At 47.1% G+C, this 23419-nt stretch overlaps 1 protein-coding gene and 1 long non-coding RNA gene across 6 annotated transcripts in view; one reads left to right on the top strand and one right to left on the bottom strand.

Moving 5' to 3' along the window:
• The window catches only part of SLC2A9 (solute carrier family 2 member 9), a 214319-nt gene that overhangs the window by 2550 nt on the left and 188350 nt on the right, over positions 1-23419 (top strand). For 2 of the 4 annotated variants that reach the window (XM_080797062.1, XM_080797063.1), the window contains exons 2-3: positions 812-910; positions 8109-8207. In XM_080797062.1, coding sequence (XP_080653188.1) covers positions 848-910; positions 8109-8207 — 162 coding nt within the window. In that variant the 5' untranslated portion in view covers positions 812-847. Of the gene's footprint in view, positions 1-811; positions 911-5668; positions 5800-8108; positions 8208-23419 lie in introns of those variants that run through there. The other 2 variants (XM_080797060.1, XM_080797061.1) reach the window with 1 other exon arrangement.
• LOC308338776 lies at positions 2792-6594 on the bottom strand. Of its 2 annotated transcripts, none has more exons than XR_013966431.1 (4): positions 6468-6594; positions 4760-4961; positions 3725-3939; positions 2792-3047 (listed from the first exon to the last, which is right to left on the bottom strand). It is a non-coding gene; the product is annotated as an uncharacterized lncRNA (long non-coding RNA). The 2 variants fall into 2 exon arrangements; XR_013966432.1 differs by having other exon boundaries at positions 4771-4961.

Raw genomic sequence — 23419 nt, 5'->3', positions numbered from 1 at the left:
ATGAGCATAGTTTATGTCCTTGTATCACATAATAGCATGGATTGTTACTATGTACATCTACTTTGAAGGTGAATCTACTTTTATAGATCTCTCTCTGTCGAGAAAGATTATGAGCATTTACCCATGACGTTAATTTTTTAACATCGTTTTAAAATGCAACATGAGTTTCCATATGTGGATGTACCATAACTTCTTTAAACTTTCCTGTTAGGTGTGTTTTTCTATACTGATACCCATTTGTTAACAATCACAGGCTGAAATCTGTGCGTGTTATTACTGCTTTTGGATAACTTTTTATAAATGGAGTAGTTGAGCCAAAGGGCCTATTTATTTTTTATGGCTCTAGAAACTTATTTCCAAACTCCAGAAAAGCTGCACATTTTTCTACTTCTGTCTTGCCAGTGATTTCAGTTGCAATTTTGGTGACTGTTTCCAATTTGACAGGGAAGGTTGGCACTTGGTTTTAATGAACACCACTTTTATTTTCACGTCTTGGGAACAGAAATTTTGGTGTTTCCAAGATCTTCCCCACCATAAGAATGACCATCTGATTGAGAATGTTCTGGGGAGGGGCCTGTATTTAATAAGCAACACGGTGGGTGTGGGAAACACAGATGTCCTTCATCCTGCAGATGGAGACACTGAGCCATGAGAAGAGCGCCAAGATGCCTCTGTCCCCAGGGGAGCTTGGCACTAACATCCTATGTCCTCAGCAGGCAAACCACCCCCCCCCATTTGGGGACCACCTCCCCTAATTACCCATTGGTGACAGCAAGTATCTAATGACTTCTTCCTTTTTTTCTCTTCTTAGGAACAAGGAACCCCCCTAAAATCTGAAAAATACACCATGAAGCGCAGTGAAAAGGACTCAGCAGATTCCAAAGACAGTGATTTGGCGAAAAAGAAATTGGTCAGTCCTGGTTTCCTTCTCTCTCCCTGTTCTGGTGATGTTGGGGCAGTCCCTCCTGGCCCCCTCGCTGCTCCCCAGGGAGATGTAGGTGGAGGCGAGGTCAGGTGGAGAAGACAGAGTGCGGGACAGGAGCAAAGGTGTGTGGGAAGTTGCCACGTGAACAGGAAATCATGTACTACTAGGCACGGGCCACTGATCGTATTGTATTTTGGTTGATGGTGACTGTAGCGTCTGCTGGTGGCCTTTGGGACCTGGGGAGGTGGTTTCCACTCCAGAGGTCATTTCACAAATGAGGGGACACTGCTGTGTGAGAATGATGATGTCACAGTCCTTGAGGATATACTGACCCCCACACCCCCGCCCCCGCAACTACAAGGCCCAGTCCTCCTGCCCCAGAGAGGCTCTCCCTCCTCAAGGATCTTTGCACCTTCTTTCAAACCAGACTCCAAAACCAAAGCCAGACAGCATCTGTGCTGCATGGGGCCTTTACCCGGCTCTCTTCTTTGCTTCTCTTGGCCACACCACAGCGAACCCATCACCACTGTCATTCTGCAGGCGAGGAACTGTGGCTCAGGCAGGGATGAAGCAGCTTGTCCAAGGCTTCGTACCTGGTTTGAGGGGGAGCGGTCTTGAACCCTGGTCCCTTTGTGCCTCATTTCCTGTGATAGCGGCAGAAGCAACCAGGACACAGAAGAAAATATGTCCAGATTTTTAATAAACCTTATTTAGCAGGACAAAGAGACACACAGGTGTATTTATCAAACTGCCAGGGAAGTGTGGCACTGGCAGGTGGAGAGTGACTGTCCCCACCTCCAGGTGTGAAACAGAGGCCCAGGGAGGGTCCAGCTACCCCACAGGTCCTCCAGGGACATGGCAGAGTCACGTTAGATAAATGGTCATTCCCTCCAAAGATGCACTCATGTGAGGTGGGGTCAAGGCTTTCCTGTCTAAGCTTTTGGTGTAATTTAGGAAGTGGTACAGTCATCTCAGTCATTCTGCTCAAACGACAGTCCATGAAAAAACTCCCCCTTCTTTTCCTTTCTTGGCCTTTCCTGGTAGAGAATTTTCATCTTGTCCAAGCTGACTTTCCAGCTTCAGGACATCATCCAGAGGACCGACTGACTTCAGTTCCAGAAAATATCTACTTGGCCCCTTCCCCGAGTGAGGTGGGAAGAAAACTGGGAATCCAAAGAGGCTCAGGAAACTGGATTAGCCCACTCAGGCTGCCAGGACCTCACCACAGGCTGGAGGCTTAAACAAGAGCGATACGCTTTCTCACGGCCCTGGAGGCTGGAGTCTGAGATAAGGATGTTGGCGGGGTTGGTTCCTTCGAGGCCTCTGTCCGGGCGTATTGATGCCCGTGTTCTCCCCATGTCCTTACAGGGACTTTCTTCTATATGTGTTTGTGTCCCAAGCTCTTCTTATAAAGACACCCATAATCTCGGATTAGGGTCTATCCTAGTTACTTCATTTTACCTCACTCTCCTCTATAAAGACCCTGTCTCCCAATACATTCACCTTCTGAGGTGCTGGGGGTGAACAGTTCACCTGATGAATTTGGGGAGGGGGACAGAGTTCACCTCACAAGAGACACAATAGAGTCTGCCCTTGGTGAGTTCCGGTCCAGAGGGAAAGGCACACATGAGGACTGATGCTTGTAAGCAAGGATGGACACAGCCGGTGTAGCTGTGAGCAGCATACGGAGCACAGAGGGGCAGAGAGAGGCCCAGCGGAGTTTCGAGGGGAGCTGGTGAGAGAACAGAATGCTGAATGAGGAAAAAAGTTATGGGTAGTCAGAGGGCAAGCCTGAGCAAGGGCCAGGAGAAGCTGGCAGAAGTAGGTACTCAATAAATAATGGTGGATGGGCGTGTGCTTGCAGGAATCAGCGTCAGATGAGGGTGATCGGGCCCCAGCCCCAGCACACCTGGGAGCATCTGTCTAATGGTCATATCCTTGATAGGGTTAATTTTCCCAATGTGACACCGTGGGCTGAGCAAATGTGGGAATGGCACCAGGTCTCCCAAACGTCACCTCCTCCGGTGCATCTGCGTAGCCCCTCCTCTGATGGCTGCCGGAGGAGTGGTGACATCATGGGTGTGAACACAATTGGCCAAGGGCAAAGCTGTGTAGACATGTTCTGTGAAGGGCAGGACAGGGGTGCTTGAGTTATGGGAAATCCCGGTTAACGGCCGTGGGGTCTAGGGAGGTGCAATGCATCATGTTTGCCCCGGAGAGACCCATCTCGAGCACTGGAACAGATCTTAGCAATTGTGCAGTGACATCAACTTGACCCCAGACCTCCCCGTTTACTGTGGAGGACAACTAATTTCCTACAGGGGCCCAGACCTTTCTACCCAGAGCAGATAGGGTGGTACTTGGCTAGAAAAGAGTGAGAGCATTGGGGTCCGGATAGAGCATGTTATCTGGGGACAAAGTGGTTTCAGTACTAATGAGTATTCATCGTAGGCTTGCTGTACGCCAGCTGCTGTTTTAGCTTCCACAGTTGGGCATGCTTTTCAAGTATAAACTCATGGAATCTTCCACAAGTCTATAAGGTGGACACTGTTATGCCCATGTTACAGACAGGGACACTGCCCCACAGGGAGGCTGAGGGAACTGCGCCCGGGCTCACCGGTCCTAAGTGGCTGAACGGAGGCTCAAACCCAGGCAGTGCGCCACTCGTGTCTGGGTTTTAGGCCACTAAGCTGTGGCAACAGGAAGGGACAGCTCCTGTCACCTTCACCAAGGTTTCCCAGAAAGTAGAGCTATTCGTTTTGTCACCCTGAAAAGCCCCAGGAATTTGAGATCGCTCACCTGCCTCGAGGCAGGCAGTGCAGTTAAGGTGAAGGCTGCTCTCTGAGGAGTTGGAGGCTGGCCTGGAACTTGAGCTCCTGCTCTGCTCTCAGGTGTGTGACTTCGGACCTGGCTGCTGCCTCTGGGCTGGTTTCGGGGGCAGGCCGAGGAGAGAAGTTATGGATGGCCAACTCCACCAATAAGAGGACCTCTTCAGGCCAAGCACCGCCTCCAGGCTGGGGGACCAAAAGGGAAAGCAAAGTCTGTGCAGGTCCAGTCTTAGGATTGAGGGCAGGGCCTGGTGCAGGCTCGGACAGCTGGTCTCCTTCCAGCCCTGCGACCTGGATCTCCTCTGGCTTCTGGCCTCGGAGCTCAGAGTCAGCAGGTCTTGAATCAGGGAGGCTGAGGCAGGAGAGGTGTACGGGGATCTCTCTGACAGGGGCTTGTGGCCACACTGGGAGCCCACTGCTGGTCTGCGGACAGGCTGTGCTTGGCGGGCAGGGCCTTTGATGCTTGCTGGCTCTGGAAGCCTTCACAGTGTGAGGGAGTCCCAGACACCAGAGGACCCCCCCACCCCCCCACCCCCCCGCTTCACACCCAACTGTAGTTGCATATTTGTGTTGACCTCCTGGGTCCTGGGGCCTACTGAGTTTTCAACCCCAATGGGAAAGCATAGAACAATTTTAAATGTCGAGGGTTGGGGGGAGATCACCCGATTCAGTTTGAGTTTTAGTGAGATCAGGTGAGACCCCCTGTTAGTGATGAGGAAGCCAGGCAGAACACGCGGAAGGGCCTGAGCTAAGGACGGGGAGGAGGAAACGAGGATGAACACGAAGTCCCCATCAGGACAGCACAGTGTGCGTCCCCCAAGACGTGGGGAGGCAGCTGGCCCGCTCCTTCCCTGCCCCTTCCGACACCTCAGGACCCAGTCATGATCAATTACTCTACTCCCCGCCCCGCCCCACCCCGTACCCCAGGGCATCTATGCCTGTGGGTTTTGGCGTATGCTCTCCCAACCCCCACCCCTCCTCTGCCTGCATATTGCCCCTGGCTTACTCAGGAATCACCTCTTCCAGAGAGTCTTCCATGATCCAGCTGATCCACTGAACCTAGTTTGCTTGCTTTTTGTCTCTTGGTGGACTTGATGCCTCCCTGGCCCTCGAGGGGTTCTGCATTCCCCAAACACGCCTTTGCCAGCTGGCCTCGGTATCTGCCTTCTGCCTGTGGGAGCAAATGGCCGAGGCAGGCTGTCCCAAACCTGTCATGATAAAAGGTCCTTCTCTGACATCTGGGGCAAATTGGGAACGTGGTGAATTAATTCTCGTGACGTCGAGTATGTGTGGAGGCGTCTTGCCTCCTTCATGCTTTCCCTGAGCCGGCCCGGGTTGGGCAAGAAAGAGGTTTTCCTGAGCCAACGTTAAGTGAGCAGGACAGAGTAATGACCGAAGGGCAGATCCCTTTTCTTCCAGACCCAGAGCCTCCCCATCTGCTGGAGAACAGCAGGGAAGACATGCCCACGTCCAGCACAATGTGTTTTCTATCTGAGCCTCAGAATGACTACCAGACCCACCGTTCAGGCAGGATCAGTCTTCTGTTTTGCACTTGTAAACGCTGTAGCTCAGGAAGCAGTGACTTAGCTTAAGGACACAGTTAGAGGGACAGGGTTGAGACCTCACCAGGCTTCCACTGCCACCAGTGATGTTCTTTTCTGTCCCTATCCCTGGGGAGGTACACTGGCTTCATGCCCAGTGCTCTCTCGCTGCACGAGGTTGGGAGGGAAAATCAAAGGTGCCGAAAGGAAAATCCATGCCCCGGATGGTGATCCCTGAGAAGGCAAGTTTCCCTTCCAGGCCTCTTGGGTTGCTGCTCTGACTGGGAACAGGGGAAAGCCCACGGTGCCTATTTCCTGTTCAGACAAGACAGACTGCCGCATTTCCTGCCGGGTCCCCGCCCCCTCATGGACTCTGCCTCCTGCTCAGAGATGCCCTGGCACAGCCTGTGGCCAGAGGAGCATGGACTCCCGGGCCTGGGCTCACACAGGGGCTGCTGAGCGTGGCCGCGCCCGGAGAGGGACACCAGGCAGGAGGACGAGAAAGGTAAACATAGAAACTAGTCTCTGGACTATGCCACGGGGCTCAGAGGCCCAGTGTGGGCGGCTGTGTTTCCTCCCTCCACTGCCTGGAAGGCTTGGGGCGCTGGGTCGTAGAAGCCTGCCGTAGGTGCTGGCATCCTGGTCCCCATGACCTTGGCTGTGGAGCTCCCACTCTGGAGCTGTGGTTTCCTCTGGCAACGTGGCTGTGCTCATGAAATGAGTCCACAGCAGAGAACTGCCTCACGTGTGCTGGGTGGCATCCACGCTTCCTTTCCCGCCCCTGCACCTGGTACCCTCTGTCCCCGGGGTGGGTGATGAGAGGGGGTGGGTACAGGCTGGCCGAGCAGGGACAGGGGCTCCAGGGAGAGGCTCCCACCTGCCCTTCTCTATCCTCCAGTGGATGCAGACAAGGGGCCCGTGATCAGGGCTGGAAGCAAGGGGGCCCAGGGACAGAAGGCACCCAGGACAGCCCAGGGAGTCAGGAGGAGTGACATCTGAGCCGAGACCCGGAGGATAAGGGACTATGGAGAATGGGTATTTTGTCCAAAATGCAGTTCTGTTCCATTCATCTTCTCTGTTTCATGAAGTCCAGGCCTCCCCTTACTGCAGGAAAAGATTCTGGCCCCACACCTGGCAATGTCCTTCCCAGTGGCTTATGAACCCCCTTCTCACCTCCATCCGATCACTAGCATTTCCCGAAGACCTTCTCTGCAGCAGGCTTGGATCCTGGAAGCAAGACCTCCACCCTCAGAAAGTAAGACCCTTGCCCATTGTCCAGCCTCTGCTGCTAACGCTCGAGGGCACAGTGTTAACTCAGCATAACAGCCCAGGAGGTGAGGTCTGTTATCATCCCATGTTCAGATAAGAACACTGAGTCACAGAGCAGCTATGTAACTGGTCCAAGGTTACAGAGCTAAGTGGCAGAGCCCGGCGTAGGACAGAGTTGAATCATAGAGAAATGTCAACATGAAGAAGTGGACTTTTCCAATGAGATTTTGGGAAAGAGGATGCTGGTCATGGGTCTTGGATACAAAAGTCTTTAGAAGGGAGAATTCTGGTTGTACATAGCCACACAGGCCAGGCCAAGAGAGACCTTGGCACCTGACCCAAGCAGCAGTCATTCTGTGTGGCTGGACCAGAGGAAAAGCAGAAAGCGTAAGCAGCCTTTGGAACCCTCCCTGTGTGCATGCAACGTTCTAAACATCCTTATTCAGAGACACATCGAGTCCTCAACCACCTGCCAGCGCTGTTCTTAGATCCATTTTCCAGTTGGGCAAACTGAGACCTAGAAAGGTCAAGAAACTGACTCTGGTTCCCACAGCCGAGTGGTCAGAATGTCCAGCATTGCATCCTGTGCTAGAGGAGACTACTGGGATGGGCAGAGCAGGAAATTGGCTATTGGGGTCCTGCTTTCCCTTCCAAAAGGTATTTGATGGGCACATTTCCCAGAACTGTGGACCTTGTCTCTTTTGTTTGCCACAATATCCCTGGAGCTTTAACAAGGACTGGCCCGAGAAGTGCACATGCATTTCCGGATAGCAGAGAAAGTGGCTTCCAAGAGCATCTAGGTCCCCTCCATCTGGAGCCTGGCCCATGTTCCTCTGGCCAGCTTCAGATGGCAAACCCTCCCGCCTCCAGCTCCTGCCAGCTGGTCAGCTTTGGCCAAGGGGCCCAGATGTTTCCACTCCAGGGCCCTGTCCTGATTGTGACCATCCTTGGGTGAGGCCAAGCGACAGGATCACCTGAAGGCAGAGGCCTCGTCCTCCAGGCTGAGCCATGTCTGTCTCTGTAGGTCCTTGGCCGGGGCACTCACAGTGGCCTGCAGATGGACAGCTGAGTCTGGACCAGCACGTGCAGGGTGTGTGTGTGTGCGTGCGAACGTGTGCGTCCCTGCGCAGCTGTGAGAAGCTTTAGACCCCTAGACACTGTGCCCAGACAGAGAGGCAGTGGGGGAGAGGTCCCTTGGTGCAGCGGGAGATGGCATGGGCTCCAGCCCCCATCCCGGACAGCACCACGGACACCTCTGTGCCTGCTTGCTCACCTACGACATCAGGATCAAACAGCACTGATCTAAGGATTCCACGAGAAAATACCCAAAACAATGCCTGGCCCATACCTCTTGTAAGCATCAGCGGCTACTACTGGCGGCTGAATCTGGCTTTGCTTTTTTGCTCCTATGTGTTTCAGAAAGTGGCCAAATTCAGCAGAAATAATAGTATGTGGCTGCATACAGAGCACCTGCTAAGGACGTCTTGTGGGCCCTAGCTCTGTGCCCAACTGCCAGATCTGACGTGCTGTCCTCTCCTTTCCCAGGACTGGTCCTGCTCGCTCATTGTGGCCTCTCTCGTGGGCGCCTTTGGCTCATCCTTCCTCTACGGGTACAACCTGTCGGTGGTGAACGCCCCCACTCGGGTGAGTGCCCCGCGACTATGAGATCGGCCCAACAGAGGGCGCTGCGGCCGCGTGGAAATCTTCCGGTGGTAGCACCTGGCAAACCTTTGCAGGCCTGTTCTGTGCCAGACCTTTGCCACAGGATCTAGGAGAAGGATAGAGAGAGTGAGAACAGCTCCCGCCTCGAGGGGGAGATAAGAGACCCAGAAACAGATAATGTCACAACACAAGGGGTTCAGTTCCTTGCTAGAGTGTCCTGGGAGAGTGCAGGGCAAGGAGAGGGGTCTTCGGAGTTCCCAGGGGCTGATCCCGAGGGTCTTATTCCTAGGCATGGAATCCAAGGAGTCACGGAGAGACCTTATGCATAGATGTTTTCCTGATGTTCTTTTTGTGTTTATGGCTTTTAATCACAGCTAGAGGTCACTTGGGTGTCTGTTGGTTAAGATCCATTGTTGGCTTTTGTTTTCATCTGGAATCAAGACATTAGGTATGTCAATCAAGAAGAAGAAGCTGTAAAGCAACCAAAAGTGTTTATTTGGGGTCTTAGGGTTTGCAATGTGGGAGGCACAGAGAGCACCGAGATTGTGATTGTGCTCGGAATTGCAATGGGAAGTGCAGGCTTACAGAGGCAAAACCCACAGGGTTGGGTAACTTGTTTCAAAGGAATTGTGGACAGAGCTTAACTGACCACCGGATGCAGGACTGACTCTGTAGTTAACGGGTGTTACATTATCTCTAGCTCATTCCGCAGTAGAGGAGGTGTTCCAAGAGGTGGCCAATGTGCAATTGGCAAGTCATAATGGACAAAAGTCAAAAGTTCATGGTGTTCTCAGAGTTGAAACAGGAGCCATGGGCCCTGCTTCCTCAGTATCCTCCGCACCCCATTTTGAGGGGCTGTCTTAGGAATACTTCCCTTTTAGAATATCCTTTTACAGGCACAGTTCCCCAGGCCCTCCTAACACCTCCCTGTTGGTTTGCAGGTTTGGTTTGGTTCTGCCTACCTAGACTATTAGGTCTGGGGGGGTGCTGGCTTCTGCTTCATCCACCTCCACCCTTGAGGGTAGAGGTGGATGAAGGGTAATAGAAGGCTTCCTGGAGGAGGTGATGCCTCAGCTTTGTCTTAAAGATAGAGCAAAAGCACAGAGGCTTGAGATCTGTGAAAGATCAGGAAAGCAAGTGTGATGCGGTTGGAACGCAGGATGCTCTTTGGGGAGCCTAAGGAAGGAACTAAAGTGTCAGACTGAAGCCAGGCTATGGAACTTCCTGGAGGCTTTTTGGGCTTTTCCTTGTCTGGTCCCCAGCATCCCCTGTGCAAAATGCAAGGGAGGCTGGACCATGGGTCTCAAAGTGTTCCCAGGAGCCCTGGACTTTGTAGAGGTGCCTTTTTAAAATTCAGAAGTCCTTCAACAGTCCTGCAACATCTTTTATAGCTGGTTTGTCCAAATCAGACCAAAAAAAAAATCAGTGCCTATATATGTAACAGTAATATAGAAAAATAATTAACAACCATGAAATCTAGATGTGAATGTTCATTATTTTCTTCCCTTACTTTCCTATGCATTTGAAAGTTTTATAACATAGTCGAAAATAATTACATCATTACATCTTTGCCAATGTGTCTACATATGGAAAGGAAGGGGGAGGTTTCCAAATCATGCTACTGAACACGTCCTGTTCAGGTTGTCACCAACTATCTGGACAATAATATAGGAAGGATGTCTATTGTATTTCTCAGTTGATGAGCTGGAACGAATAATGAATGTTTTAGGAAATGAAACGTGTTAGAATCATGAGTCTGGATAGTTCTGATTTTTTTTTTTTTAACTCTGTTAACTCTTGTACATTTTGGGGTTTCTAGGCAAGTTCATTTGAAAACTGGATTCTGACGCTAACACCAGTTTGAAAGCCAGAGGCCTAGATGGCCTCCCCGAACCTTTGCAGCAGCTTTGACTTGGTCATTGTGATGTCATTCTGACATGGGGATCTGAGTTGCCCATACTTGTATTTAAAAGAAGATTGAAGGGATGCCTGGGTGGCTCAGTCGGTAAGCCACTGCCTTTGGCTCAGGTCATGATCCTAGGGTCCTGGGATCGAGTCCTGCATTGGGGGGTCCTTGCTCAGCAGGGAGCCTGCTTCTCTCTCCACCTCTGCTTGCTTGTGCGCTCTCTCTCTCTCTCTCTCTCTCTGACAAACAAACAAATAAATAAAATCTTAAAAAAAAAAAAAAAGGAAGATTAGAAGTTGACATTCTTGCTTTATCTTGACAGTTCAGCAGAAACTCCAGCAGAGGGTGGAAAACCTTTGCCCTCATGGTTTGTGGAGCAAGAGGCCCTGTGAAACTTGAACCCTGAATCCAGTGATGTAGGTGGAAAAACACAAGTTCACGCCCCAACTGTGGGAACAGGAGGAACAACTCTGTTATTCATCCATTTAAAACTTGTTTTTAATTAATAAACTTTATTTCTTAGAGCAGTTTTAAGGCAGTTCACGGTAAAATTGAGTGGAAAGTACAGAGAATCTGCCCATATCCCTTATCCCCACAGCGTACGGCTCCTCCCTCTACCACTGATCTGCCCTAGAGAGGTGCATTTGCTGTCGTCAGTGAACCTGCCTCAATTCATCTTCATCCCCCAAAGTCCAGGAGTTACATTTAAGGTTCACTCCTGGTGTTGTGTATTCCAGGAGTTTTGACAAAATGTGGAATGACAGGTACTCACCATTGTGGTATCTTACAAAACAGTCTCACTGCCCTAGAAAGCCTCTGTTCTCCCTATTTCTTTTTCTCTCCCTATTAACCCCCTGGCAACCACTGATCTTTTTACTGCCTTCATAGCTTTGCTTTTCCAGAACGTCATATAGTTGGAGTCATACAGTATGTGGCCTTTTCAGACTGGCTTCTTTCACTCAGGATTATGCAGTTAGGTTTCCTTCCTCCATGTCTGTACATGGCTTGAAAGCTCATTTGTTTTTTAACACTGAATACTATTCCACTATCTAGATGGACCTGTGTCTTGAGCCCCTCACCTGTGGAAGGACTTCTTGATGGCATCTAAGTTTTGACAACGATAAATCAAGTTGCTGTAAACATCCATGCATAGGTTTTTGTGTAGACAGAAGTTTTCTATTCACTTGGGTCAATACCAAGGAGCATGATTGCTGAATCGTATGGAAGAATATGTTTAGTTTTCTAAGAAACTGACAAATCATATCCCTAAGTGACCACACTGTTTTGCATTCCCAGAAGCAATGGATGAAGGTTCCCATTACTCCCCATTTGGTGTCCTTAGTGCTTTGGATTTGAGACAATCTAATAGGCATGTCCTGGTGTCTCATTGTTTTAATTGTAATTCCCTAATGACATATGATGTTGAATACCTTTTCTCATCATATGTTTTTTGCCATCTGTGTATCTTTTTTGGTGAGATTTCTGTTCAGATTTTTGCCCATTCTTTAATCAGATTGTTTGTGTTGTTATGGTTGAGTTTTAAGAGTTCACCACATATTTTGGACAACAGTTCTTTATCACATGCGTCTTTTGCAAGTATTTTCTCCCAGGCTGTGGCTTGTCTTCTCAGTCTCTCGACATTGTCTTTCCCAGAGCAGAAGTTTTTAATTTCATTGAAGTCCAGCTCATCAATGATTTCTTTTTTTTTTTTTTAAAGATTTTACCTATTTATTTGACAGACAGAGATCACAAGTAGGCAGAGAGGCAGGCAGAGAGAGGAAGGAAAGCAGGCTCCCTGTCGAGCAGAAAGCCCAATGTGGGGCTCGATCCCAGGACTCTGGGATCATGACCTGAGCTGAAGGCAGCAGATTAACCCACTGAGCCACCCAGGTGCCCCCATCAATGATTTCTTTCATGGATTGTGCCTTTAGGGTTGTCTCTAAAAAGTCACTACCATGCCCAACGTCATCTAGATTTTCTTCTAGGCTGTTTTAGGAGTTTTATAGTTTTGTGTTTTACATTTATGTCTGTGTCCTATTTTGAGTTAATTTTTATGAAGGGTATAAAGTCTGTGTTTGGATTCTGTGTGTGTGTGTGTGTGTGTGTGTGTGTGTGTTGTTCCAGAAACGTTTGTTGAAAAGACCATCTTTGCTCTATGGTATTTCCTTTGTTCTTTTGCAAAGATCAGTTCACTATATTAACGTGGGTCTATTTCTGGACTCTCTGTTCTGTTCTATTGACTTATTTATCTGTTCTTTCAGCAATACCATGCTGTCTTGAATACTGTAGCTTTATCAAAAGTCAAAGTAGGATGGCATCAGTCCTCCACCTTTGTTCTCCTTCAATGTTGAGTTGGCTATTCTGGGTCTTTTCTTCTCCATATAAACTTTAGAATCAGTTTGTTGATATCCACACAACTCATTAGCTTTCTACCTAAGGGTTTCATTTTCTTTAGTGCTAATGTTATTGGTAGTGTTTTTGATTTAAAATTTCATTTTTTTCATTGCTGGTATATAGGAAAGAAATTGACTTTTATATATTAATCCTGTTATCTTGCAACTGTGCTACAATCAATCACTGCTTAGTTCCAGGAGTTTTTTTGGTCAGTTCTTTCAAATTTTCTACGTAGATGACTGTGTCATCTGTGAACAAAGACAGTTTTATTTCGTCTTTCTCAATATGTATATCTTTTGTTTCCTCTTATTGTCTCATTGCATTAGCTAGGACTTCCAGAATGATGCTTACTTTGAATTTAATTTTCTCTTCTTTTTCTAGTCTCCCAAGATGGAAACTTACTGATTTTAAGTTTTTCATTTTTTCTAATATATTCATTCAATGCTATACATTTCCTTCCAAACACTACTTTTGCTGCATCCCGCAAATTTTGATGAGTTATATTTTCATTTTCTTTTAAATCAAGTTATTTTAAAATTTCTCTTGAGATTTCTTCTTTGATCCATGTGTTATTAAGAGGGGTGTTGTTTAATCTTAAAAGTATTTTGGGATTTTGCAGCTATATTCTGTTACTGATTTCTAGTTTATTCCATTATGGTCTGAGGTCACACACAGTGTATGATTTATATTCTTTTAAATTTGATAGTTTGTTTTATGGCACAGAATGTGGTCTATCTTGCTGAATGTCCATGTGAGCCTGAGAAGAATGAATATTCTACTGTTGTTGGAGGAAGTAGACTATAGATGACCATTGTATCCCATTGGTTGATGGTTGAGTTCAGTTATCTTCTCACTGATTTTCTGCCTGCTGGATCTGTCCATTTCTGACGGAGGAGTGTTTCAGTTTCCAACTATAATAGTAGTTCATCTATTTTTCCTTACAGTTATGTTAGCTTTTGCTTTATGTATTTTCATGCTCTGTTGTTAGGTTCGTATACATTAAGCCTTGTTATATTGTCTTGGAGTATTTGTCCCTTTATCAGTATCTGATGCCCCTCTTTTTCCCTGTTAACTCTCCTTGCCCAACGTACTTCCTGTTTGAAATTAATATAGTTATTACTGCTTTCCTTTCATTCATGTCAGCACAGTATATCTTTCTCCTTCCCTGCACTTTTAATTTGTATATGTCTTCATATATTAAGTGTGTTTCTTGTAGACAACATATAGCTTGGCCTTGTTTTTTGATCTACTCTGACAATCTGTCTTTTAATTGCCATATTTAGTCCACTGGCACTTAAGGTGATTATTGATATAGTTGGATTAATATCTCTATATCTGTTACTGTTTTTTATTTGTTGCTCTTTTTCTTTGTTCCTGTTTTTGTCTTTCATAATTCTTCTGACTTTTGTGGTTTTAACTGAGCATTTTACATGGCTCTGTTTTCTCTTTTCCTAGCATATCAATTTACCCCCCCCTTTTTTTTTTACTTTCTTTAGCGGTTGCCTGAGAGTCTACAATATACATTTTCAACTAGCCCAAGGCTACTTACAAATAATACTATCTTACTTCACTGGTAATGTTAGTACTTTATAATAGCAAATAACAAAATATTTCTAATTGTGTTATTCATTTCACTTGCACATAAGCATATTATATGGATAATCAAATATATCACTGTTGTTATTATCTTGAACAAACTGTTATCCATTAGATTAAGAATAAGAAAAAAGGGGGCTTTGTAGTTCAGTTGATTAAGCACCTGACTCTTGGTTTCAGCTAAGGTTATGATCTCTGGATCTTGAAATCAAGCCTTGTATCAGGCTCTGTGCTCTGCAAGGAGTCAGCTTGAGATTCTTCCTGCTTCTCCCTGTGCCCCTGCGTGCCTCAAGTAAATAAATAAATCTTAACAAAATAAGAAAAAAGTTTCCATTTTTACCTTTACTTATTCATTCTCCTACACTCCTCTCTTTATGAAAATCTGAGTTTCTGAGCAATCTCAGGTTACTTCTCTCTGAAAAACTTCTTTTGATTTTTTTTTGCAAGGCAGATCTACTGGTAACAAATTTCCTCAGTGTTTGTCTGAAAAAGTCTCTACTTCTTATTCACTTTTAAAGGATAATTTTGCAAGGTATGGAATTCTAGGTTGGTTGGTTGTTTTTTTTTTCTCAGCATTTTGAGTATTTTGTTTTACTCTCTTCTTGCATAGTTTTTGAGAAGTTGGGGTGTGGATTCTATCTTTTGTCTGCTGTAGGTAATTTTTCTTCTGGCTTCTTTCAAGAGTTTTTTTTAAATCTTTGATTTTCTAAAGTTTGAATATGATATGCTGGGTGCAACTTTTGTTTTGTTTTGTTTTGTTTTGTTTTGTTTTGTTTGTTTTATACTGTTTGGTGTTTTCTAAGCTTCCTGGATCTGTGGTTTAGTGTCTGATATTAATTTGAGGAAATTCTCAGTCATTATTGCCTCAAATATTTCCTCCTTTCCCACCTCACTCCCTTCTCCTTCTGGGTGTTCCTACTGTGTATATATTACACCTTTTGTAGTTTCCCCACAGTTCTTGCATATTCTATTCTATCTTTTTTTTTCCTTCAGTCTTTTTTCTCTATGTTTTTTCAGTCCATTCTTCATTTCTGTTATAGTGTTTTTGTCTGTTTTTTTTTCTTGTCTGCTTGTTTTTAAAAAGATTTTATTTAATTATGAGAGAAAGAGAGAGAGAATGAGCAAGGTGAGAAACAGAGGGAGATGGACATGCAGACTCAACACTGAGCATGGAGCCTGATGCAGGGCTTGATCTCATGACCTTGAGATGGTGACCTGTGCCAAAACCAAGAGTCAGATGCTTAACCAACCGAGTCACCCAAGTGTCCCTTCTGATACAGTTTTTTTGATCTCTACCAATTCTTTTTGATTCTTTCATAGATAACCATCTCTGTGCTTACATTGTTCATCTGTTCTTGCATGCTGTCTACTTTCTTCCAATTAAGCCTTGAGCATATTAACCAATCAAAAAATTTTCTGGTTTGATAAGTCCAATATTCCTGCTATATCTGACTCTGGCTCTGATCCTTGTTTACTCTCTTCAGACTGATTTTTATCTTTTAGTATGTCTTGTAATTTTTTTGAAAGATGAAATGATGTATTGGGCAAAAGGAACTTCAGTAAACAGACCTTTAGTAATATAAGGCATGAAGGGAAAAGAAGCATGTTACAGTCTTATGATAAGGTCTCAGTCTTTTGGTCCTCTGGTGACCCTGGACCATGAACTTCACAGGGCCTCTCAGGTTCTGCTCACTCCCTCCTTAGCTGGGACAGGATGGCTGGAGAGGGCTGGTGTTGGGTATTTCTTTTGCCCTATGAGGATGGTTGGAGGAAGCTGGCATTGGGTATTTCCCTTCACCAAGGTAGGCTAGGCTCTGATAAAACTCCAGCAGGTAGATTAAGCTCAGGTAAAATTACTTCTCTTGGGGGCAGGGCTTGCAAAAAATGGGATGCTTTGAGGTATTTCAAAATGGTTCTTTTCCTCTCCCCTGCTGGAAACATGAGGGGATTTTTCTTGGATATTCACTGGGAAGATCTGGTAGATCTCTTGGTGGTAAAACTCACAAAATTTTGTCACAGGGGTTGTGACAGGGCACCCCTAGAGTTTGTAACTCTGAGCCATGTCCATACTGAGCCTCCAGCAATCTGTCAATCAGAGTTCAGGTTTTTCCTATCCTAGTGCTGCCTCCTGCAGAGGTTTCTACTGTGGGTTTTTGCCCTGGTAGGTTGTGGTTCTCTGCATCTGCCAGTCTGTCTCTTCAATTGTCAGGACAGTTGTTTGTCCTATAACCTCATTTCTCTGATCTAAGAGTTGCCAATTTTCAATTCATTCAGCTTTTTACTTGTTAAGACAGAGTAGCAACTTCTAAGATTTTTACATGCTGGACTAGAAACCAGAAGTCTCATTTAACAAATATTTACTGAGGGCCTATCAGGTGTTTAATGCTGGGAATCAGGGAACACAACATGGCATTTGAGCTGAGTCATGAGATGTGGGTAGGATTTCCATGGGCATCACGGAAAGAAGAGGAGAGCTGAAGCATATCTAAAGGCCAGGCCATGCTGACATGTTGGGGATAGTTAGTAGAGGCGTGATGTGCTGATACCCAGGGGAAATATGGGGATGGGATGGAATAAGAGGTGGAAAAGCAGGTGGAGCCAAAAGCAAAGGGCCTCAAATCTGAAGCTACAAATTGAGATTTAGTCTGTGGGTATGGGGAGCCATGGCAGATTCATGAGGTAGGGATGATACGACTTGTCTTTTAGAAAAAAACTTTATTGTCAGTGGGAAGAAAAGAAGGGTCCAGAGCCTGGAGGTATTTAATGGGAGAGATGATGAGCTGAATGGAGAGGGTTTGATTATCTGTCCTTCTAATCCAGGAGAGGAGGTGATTTCTGAAGATCTACACATAGTCAGGGTGGCTTTTCAATTTCATAATATTAGTAATAAATGTTATGACAACTTCAGTAACAACACACATGGAAGGATCACATTTTAGGTGCTAGCCCTTCCTTCAAACACTTTCCATGCACTCGTACTGGGCATCCTCATGATGACCTATGAAGTGTGTTTCATCATTATCCCCATTTTATAGACGAGAAAACTGTTGTATACTGTTAACTGGCTTGGCTTGCCCATGGGCAGAAAATAAGTGGGTGCCGGAGTATGACCCTGGCCAGTCTGGCTTCAGGGCTCATCCTCTTGGGCATCGCCACTGTCCAGTTTTAGGTAAAAACTTTAGGTTTCATGGTCATTGGCCACATTTTTAATCAGGTCATTTTCTGTACCGGCCAGATTCACACCATGAGATGTCTTGTTTGGAATGTTGTGGCTGTACTTTTGTGACTAGTGTGCCCAGCAAACTGTTGAGTCATTGTGACAGTGTGAGGCATTTTCAGCCTGGTGGTCTCAGGCTTTGGGGACCATGGCTCATTATACATATTTTAGAGGGACCAAGAGAGCCCTAAATGCAGTGCAGTGCCCAGCCTGCCTAGATACAGAGGACTGGGAAAGGTCACCCCTAACTGCTTCCCAAGCTCCACTCTCCAACATTGTGGGAGAACACAGAGTTGATCACCAGCCTGCCATTCCTGTAATAAAATGCTGTATGCTGGGTACATAGATATCTCATAGACATGCTAATGTATTAGTCTGCTCAGGTGGCTATAACAAAATACCACAGGCTGGGAAGCTCAAACAACTGACATCTATTTCTCATGGTTATGGAGGTTGGAACTCTTACGTAAGGGTGCTGACATGGTCGATTCCCGATGAGAGGCTTCCTTCTGGTTCACAGATGGCAACCTTCTCACCATGTCCCCATGTGGTAGAGACAGTAAAAAAGCAAGTTCGCTGATGTCTCTTCTAATAAGGGCACTAACCCAGCCATGAAGGCCCCATCCTTGGGACTTCATCCAACCTTAATCACCTCCCCAAAGCTCAAGCTCCAGACACATTCACACTGCAGAGCAGACCTTCAGCATATGAACTCGGGGAGATTACCATTCAGTCCACAGAAGTTAGTAATTGACATTTCATGCCACATCATGGATGAGGAAACAGAGACTTAGAGTTTAAGCAACTTGCTCAAGGTCACACAACTAGGAGGTAGCAGAGCTGGGATTTGTGCTCAAATCTCTCTGACTCCGAGGCCCATGCCATTTTGACCCCTTCACTGTCCACTATTACCCGTCCCCAGAAGTCCAGCAATGGGGGAGCCTCGGGATGATAAACTAAGGCAAAGGATGATTCTGGGAAAGGCCAAGAGGACCCATGATGAACCCAATGGGCTGTTAACCCGTGACACCCACCACCTGAATGGCTGTGTGGACTTTATTTATGGCAACTCCGGAGTTTTGGGGACCGATTCTGATGGTATTGGGATTGTGGCACCACTAGGGACCTACAAGGGCCTGATTCCTGCCCTTGACCCCTACTTCCTAGGGGCTGTCCTTGGAGGGAGCTCTAAACCTGGCCAGCATGAACCAAAAGAGAAGTGAAGGAGTCCTTTCATATTGGCCAGGCCAGCCCCCAAGCCCCCCTCCCCATTCCCATGGGGTCTTAGGGTCAGGAATCCCCTCTTGTGCTCTGTCTGAAGGTGTTCCATGGGTCATACCTAACATTTCATGTGTCTGTCATGTTGCTACTCAAACACAGAGAGGGTAGGTAGGCAGTAAATCCCCTGGACCTGTTCTGGGTGTTTACCTTGCATGTTAGATGTCGTTAAGTCTTGGGGGTGGCAAGACAAAAGGACACATGTCCTTGTCCTCAAGACCAGAAGCAGTGACAAGATATGCTGCGCAGAGACATGAACCCAGGGTCAGAGAAGTACATTCTTCTATCTGGGGAAGGCAGGAAGCCAAGCCTTGGCTTGAGGGAGAGTATAGAGCTTTCTGGGAATGGGGATGAGCTGGAGTGCTAGATGGCAGGCTCTCAGGGGTGGATGGGGAGGAAGCTGGGAAGGGGGCCAGGGCCAGCCCAAGGAGGATTGCAGGGGCTAGAACAGGAACATAAGCTAGCACTGACCAGCCTTTGCGCGCCAGAGCAGGACCAAGACCAAGGCTCAGCCTGGGAGGCCCTCCCAGGGTGGGAACCACCGTAAGCAAGAGACCCCAGCCCCTGCACACAGGTGCTTTGGCAGGGGTAGGGGGCAGTGACAAACCCCTAGTCAGTGACTCATAGTGACACTGTTGGAACAAAAGAGGCCTGGTAGAGGAGCTCAGCTCATGTCCAGGGATTGCTTGATGCTCTCTGCCCTTTGCAGTGGGCATGGGGAGGGGTGAGTGGGCATCTCCAGTGTCCAAGAATCCAGGATGGGAACAGAGATCCCAGAGTGTGACTTAATGCACATGGGAAGGGCCTAGTGGTATTTTTTGTGTGGGGGCCAATCTGCATCAGGGCTCTGGCATTGTGGAGGGATCCCCATTTGCATGAGATGCAGATATTGGGGGTGGGGAGATGTCTGCCCGTAGAGATGGCAGACAGAAGCTGCCACAGGGGGTGCTGATGAAAATAAGTCACAGTGGGGACACTGACCCACATGAAGGGATGCTGGTTTAGCAATGACACAGGGCCCCGAGGCCCCTGCTAACCAGCTTTGTCTCCTCAGTGGTGGGATAATTGGGGTGCAAGTGGTGGTTGGGGGAGCACAGAGGGACTGCAGGCCATGGCTGTGTACCACCAGGTAGAGCAGAATTTCACAACTTGAAGAACGAACACGGTAGCAGACATTGGCTCTGGCCACTGGCCAGCCACAGCTGCCCAAATGTTCAGTGCTTCTCTCTCCCCAGGTATTTGGAAACCATCTGGGATGCTGATAATGGAAATGATTCCACTGTGAGCACTGACCATGCCTGTCTGTGTTAGGGTCAGTCTATAGGGCATCAGATTTCATTCTCATTACAGTCCTGTGAGGACGCCATGACTCACCCCATTTCATAGATGAGGAACCTGAGTCCCAGAGAAGTTAATGTGTCCAAGTTCCTGGGGTAGATTGGGGGGCTCTTTAACCCCCACTCCTTAAGTTTCATTGGTTTCCCCTCAAAACAGCCATTCTCGAATGTACATCATGTCCATGCCCCATTTGGAAGGGAACATCCACAAGCCATACACATCCGTGAGGGGTCCCTTGGCCAGTTTTGGACAATGGGATGTGAACAGAAGTGAATATAAGCCACTTGACGCCAAGCCCTTGAAGACATTCCAGAAGGTTCCTCAGTTCTTTCTTCCCCCAGATGGCACAGGTACAAGATGGCAGAGAACTGTTCAGCAGGTGCTAGGCACTACATGGACTAGACAGAAGTCTTTCCTGTCTGCAGCCACAGAACCTTCAGAGTTTCTAAGCTGTGGGCAGTGTGTCCACCACCATGACTAAAGATTCCAACAGCTACCCTTCAAGGCAGTCTAGCCTGGCCCACCATGGGGTCTTCTGGTTGGTTTTCCTATTTCCGCGGTGGTTCCTACAGTTTATCCTCAACCCAAAGGCCAGAGGGATCTTTGACCGAGGCAGATCTTATTGTTGCTTGAGCTTAAAACCTTCCAGAGCCAGCCAGCCCACTAGAAGCCCTCCCAGATTGGGGTAGCCTGCATGCCCAGGGGTCTGCTGCTTAGTGAGCACCCGGCCCTCACTGCTGGCACGTTCCCTCCCTGCACCTGCTCATTCACACTCACCTGTCCCCCACTGCCGCCTCAAACACACATGCACCTTGGTACCTTAGCCCCTTGGCATTTGCTATTCCCTTTGCTGGGGACTGCTCTTTCCCACACATGCCTGTGCTCTGTCCTTTGATGGCTTCTGACCTCTGATCAAATGTCCCCTTCTCAGAGACGTCTGATATTATATATTTATTTGCTTCTCTTCTATCTTTCCCTTTATTTTAGAATTTAAGCCCCATGCAGACACAGTCTTCACCCCGAAAGGGTCTGGCATGCAATCAGCCTTTATAATGAATATCTGCTGAGTCATGAGTAAATATACACATTTAAGATTTTTTAAAAGTTCTTTATGTGTAAATGCAGTTCCAAGACAAGTCCTCTAGACCTCCTCATCCTCAACAAAATTGCCGACTGTCCTCCATAAAAATTCTAGAGCTGCCTCAGCCCCATTCACACAGATGCGGACGAGAACTCAGGTCTGTCTACTTCTGAAATTTTTCTTTTTTCTGCTCCACCAGCTGATTTGCTGGGGCTTGTGCAGACTTTTGGCTTAGTAGGCTACAAGGTCTTCATCCCAACTACTCCGTTCTGTCTTTGTAGTGAGAAGGCAGCATGAGACAATAAATAAATGAATGGGCAAGGCTGTGTTCCAGGAAAACTTTATTTACCGAAGCATGAAGTGGGCCAGATTTAGCCAACTGGGCCATTGTTTGCTAAACTCTGTACTTGAGGTTCTAGGAAAAGAGCGAGACTCCTGTAGATGCTGGGCTCATTAGACCCTCAAAGAGCTGGCTGGGTTTATGAGCAATTAACCCATGAGTGGTGAGTTTTCCCATAGATGTTACATTTCTTGATATTTTTTTCCCGTGTCCATTTATTGTTACTTGTCTAAGCCTTTGTCTTCTCTTTACAATGACTAATTCTAATAGACATAGTTATACCTGTCTGTCTAGCCATCCATTCCTCCAGCCAGCCAGCCAGCCACTTCTCTTTTTCTCTATCTACTTACCTGTCTCCTATCTATCTTACCTGTCTTCCATCAATCTACTTATTTATCTTCCTAACTATCTATCATCCATCACCCACCTGTCTACCTAACTAAATCATTTCATGCCTTTGTAAAAGGCTGTGCATAATCCAGGGCTAATTTACACACCAATCAAATGTAACGTGATGCCTGAAATTTTCAAGCAGTCATGCATGCAAGCTCAAGATGCCAATATGAAATCTTGCGAATGGCCTCAGATCTGTGCCATTTTAAGCCTTGACTTTTAGTAGAAGAATACTGCTTGCCTGAGGTCTGCTTCAGTACTGCTTTTAGTACTGCTACAGTAGTCTGGGGCTGCCAGAGTTGTGGTGGGAGGTTTTCCCCTGGTGCCTAAGGGTGCCCGATTTTCGGGTTCCCACCTGAGAGGCCATTGAAGGCTGGATGAGGGTGTTTAGAGGCAAGATGGGAGTTTCTGGGTTCATGGGGTTGTTGTTGGGAGATAAGGTAGGTGCCCATACTTGGGAAGACAGAACTGTGTCTTGGGTGAGGTGTGGTTTCAACTCAGAGCATGAGTAAAAATTCCTCTTGCTCGTGGATACTGACCTGAGAGCCTACAGGAAGATTCTGGAAACAGTCTTCTGACGAAATGCAAGGTTTGAGCCTGAGTGGACAATACAAAGCCCAGGCTCTAGTCTTAAGAAGTCCCACGACGATGAGGGTAGAGCCAAAGGTGATGGGACTCAGCTGCAGCCAAACCAGAGGAGCATCTGGGGAAGAGGGGTGGGACAGCAGGATGAAACCACAGGCACATGCAAGGGGCCTGGGAGAGGGGCCAGCCTCAAGCAGAAAGATCACTGGGGTGGACATTAAGAATAGTTGCCAAGGGATACCTGGGTGGCTCAGTCAGTTAAAGGTCTGCCTTTGGCTCAGGTCATGATCCCAGGGTCCTAGGACTGAGTCCTGCATCGGGCTCCCTGCTCAGTGAGGAGCCTACTTCTCCCTCTGCCTGCTGCTCCCCCTGCTTGTGCTCTCTTGCTGTCTCTCTGACAAATAAATAAATCAAATCTTTAAAAAAAAAAAAAAAGAGTCTCCAAGAAAGACCAGTGTTGAGCTAAATGAGTGTGTTGGATAGGAACCATGGGTTACAATGGAAATGAGAAAGCAAATAGGGACTGCTGAGGCTGGAAGAACAGACAGGAAGGTGGGCAGGAGGGACGCTAAAGGGCTAATTCCAAGGATGGAGAGTGAACACCTGGCACTCGTTTGCTCATTCCTGGCCTATAGTTCAGGCAAGTGCCTGAAACAGCAGACAGGATTCTACAGGTCCAAGTGTCATTCCACAGAATCTTGGTCATGCTCAGGGGAGCTCCTGGTGCAAAGATTTGTGATGACTTCAGATGCTGACTACCCAGAGGTAGGCCAAGTTCGAAGTTAAGAGCACAGTTCTCTAAAGACTGGCCTCATGTCAGACACTAGCTGCAAGCTTGGGGATCCCAGGACTGGTCATCCTTCTTACAAACTGGGGAGTTCCCACTACCCTCTCAGTTTTGATAAGTTGCTCGAACAGCACACAGCACTCAGGAAAGCTGTAACAACTAGTTTTATTATAGCTAAAAGGAGACAAATCAGAACCAGCCAAAAGAAGAGGTACATAGGGTGAAGTCCAGGCGTTTGAAACACTAAGATTCTGGTCTTCTCTCTGCAGAGGTAGGATG

This window comes from Martes martes (genome assembly GCF_963455335.1).
Source record: "Martes martes genome assembly, chromosome: 2".
In the NCBI taxonomy this organism is placed as follows: domain Eukaryota; kingdom Metazoa; phylum Chordata; class Mammalia; order Carnivora; family Mustelidae; genus Martes; species Martes martes.
Note: the sequence above shows the minus strand (reverse complement) of the source record. Positions and strands in the feature narration are given on the sequence as shown.